Source organism: Myotis brandtii, unplaced genomic scaffold, assembly GCF_000412655.1.
Source record: "Myotis brandtii unplaced genomic scaffold, ASM41265v1 scaffold17, whole genome shotgun sequence".
Classification (NCBI taxonomy): Eukaryota; Metazoa; Chordata; class Mammalia; order Chiroptera; family Vespertilionidae; genus Myotis; species Myotis brandtii.
In genome coordinates this window covers 2,576,555-2,578,548 of record NW_005356259.1, presented here as the reverse complement: position 1 = coordinate 2,578,548, position 1,994 = coordinate 2,576,555, and the positions used below count along the sequence as shown (strand labels likewise).

At 39.8% G+C, this 1,994-nt stretch overlaps 1 protein-coding gene across 1 annotated transcript in view; it reads right to left on the bottom strand.

Annotated features, from left to right (window-relative positions):
* RELN (reelin) overlaps window positions 1–1,994 on the bottom strand; it is a 475,654-nt gene that overhangs the window by 446,039 nt on the left and 27,621 nt on the right. Inside the window, exons 4-5 of the mRNA XM_005862985.2 lie at window positions 968–1,066; window positions 467–550 (exon numbers count right to left, since the gene is read on the bottom strand). Of these exons, the coding sequence (XP_005863047.1) occupies window positions 467–550; window positions 968–1,066 (183 nt within the window). The remainder of the gene's footprint in view (window positions 1–466; window positions 551–967; window positions 1,067–1,994) is intronic.

Here is a 1,994-nt window from a genome sequence, read left to right as displayed (position 1 = left end):
ATCCACAACTTTCAAAACATTGGGAGATGATGAATCTAAATGAAATACCAAATGAAGAAATTAAGGCTCGTAAGTAAAAAAAGGTAACCTAAGTCTTTAGGGAATGAAACTTCACTGAGAAAGGTAGGATATTTGAGAACTGGCTGTGATATGCCTCTCCTGCCAGAACATGTTACTTAATGCATCGCAAATTAAAATACTGAGATGAGATAAGCCCTTGGCCAATAAAAAATCATTTATATCATAAAATTTCTGCGAAAGAACCCAATTTAACATTAAAAATCCCTTTTTAGAACTTCTCTGTTTCCAAGGATTTGAAAATGCTGTTTCCTCTCTCTGGAATGTCCTTCCCATTTCTTGAGTCTTAACTGCACACCCTCAGGATTCCCTCCCTCACCCACCTCACCCCTCACATAGATTCTATCTATCAACTCATCCTCAACGTCTCTACTTACACACTTTTTACCTCTGAGAGACCTTTCCTGACCAGCAATCCCCCTTCCCAAATAAAGTTCTCTAGATCTTCATTGTCCGTTATTGTAGCCTTAACCTAAAAATTGAAATTAAATAATATTTAAAATTAAGTTATTTAGCTACACTAGACATATTTCAAGTTTTGATACCACATGTGGCTAGTATTTATTGGTCCTGTCACTTGTAAACTGTGATGGTTAATTTTAGGTGTCAACTTGACTGGCCTAAGAGATGCTCAGATAGCTGGTAAAATATTGTTTCTGAGTGTGTCTATTAGGGTGTTTATGGAAGAGATTAGCATTTCAATTGGTGAATTGAGTAAAGCAGATGGCCCTCTCCAATGTTGGTGGGCACCATCCAATTTGTAGAGGCCAAAATAGAACAAAAAAGTGGAGGACGGGCAAATTCACTCTCTCTCTGAGTGGAGATATCTCTCTTCTCCTGCCCTCAGACATCTGCACTTCCGGTTCTTAAGACTCAGATCAGGACTTACACTATCAGACTGGATTGCACCACTGGCTTCCCAAGTTCTCCAGCTTGCAGATGGCAGATCATGGGGCTTCTCAGCTTCTATAACCAGGTGAGCCAATTCCTATAATAAGTAAATATATATATTTATATTCTGTTGTTGGGGATGGCAAGACTGCACCAGATGTTAGCCCATGGGGGTCAGACTAGACCAGGGTTCAGTAACCTCGGTACTTAAGTTCTGGCGAGGAAAGAATTCAGAGCCAAGACTCAAACTATAAAAGAACATTTATTTGGAAAATCAAGAGGTAGAGGAAGTAATTCGTAGAAGAATTGGGCTTAGGCATTCTCAAAGTGAAAAATATAATAACCAAAAATTTAGAACTTTAAGGACAGAGACATCTGTTTCTGACAGTATGGAGTAGTATACATTCTTGGAGGACCTCTTCCTATAAAATAAGTAGAACCGCCCTGGCTGGTTTGGCTCGGTGGATAGAGCGTCGGCCTGTGGACTGAAGGGTCCCGGGTTCGATTCCAGTCAAAGGCATGTACCTTGGTTAGGGGGTGTGCAGGAGGCAACTGATCTATGTTTCTCTCTCATCGATGTTTCTAACTCCCTATTCCTCTCCCTTCCTCTCTGTAAAAAAAAAAAATCAATAAAATATATTTTAAAAATAAAATAAAATAAGTAGAACCAGCATAAAACATACTTTCCTTGCATTATTAGGCTTATAGAAAGTAAAGGAAATTGCTAAGAGACCAAGGCATTTTAAAAAGGAACCAGCAATGAGGGAAAACCAGAACCTGTGCAGGAGCACATATACATGTGGGTTCCCAATTATATTGGAGACCCAATATATTAGCAGGTGATACTGCAGATCCAAAGAGGAAAAAAAATGGACTTCACAATAAATGTGCTGAGACTATTGGTTATCCATATGGAACATAATAAAATTGGACCTCTGCCTCCTAACTAAAGCTACAGGCTTAACTATAGGGCCTTTCGCTTGCATGAGCCTCTTCCTGGGCCAGGGTGTGTGGGGGGGTGAGGC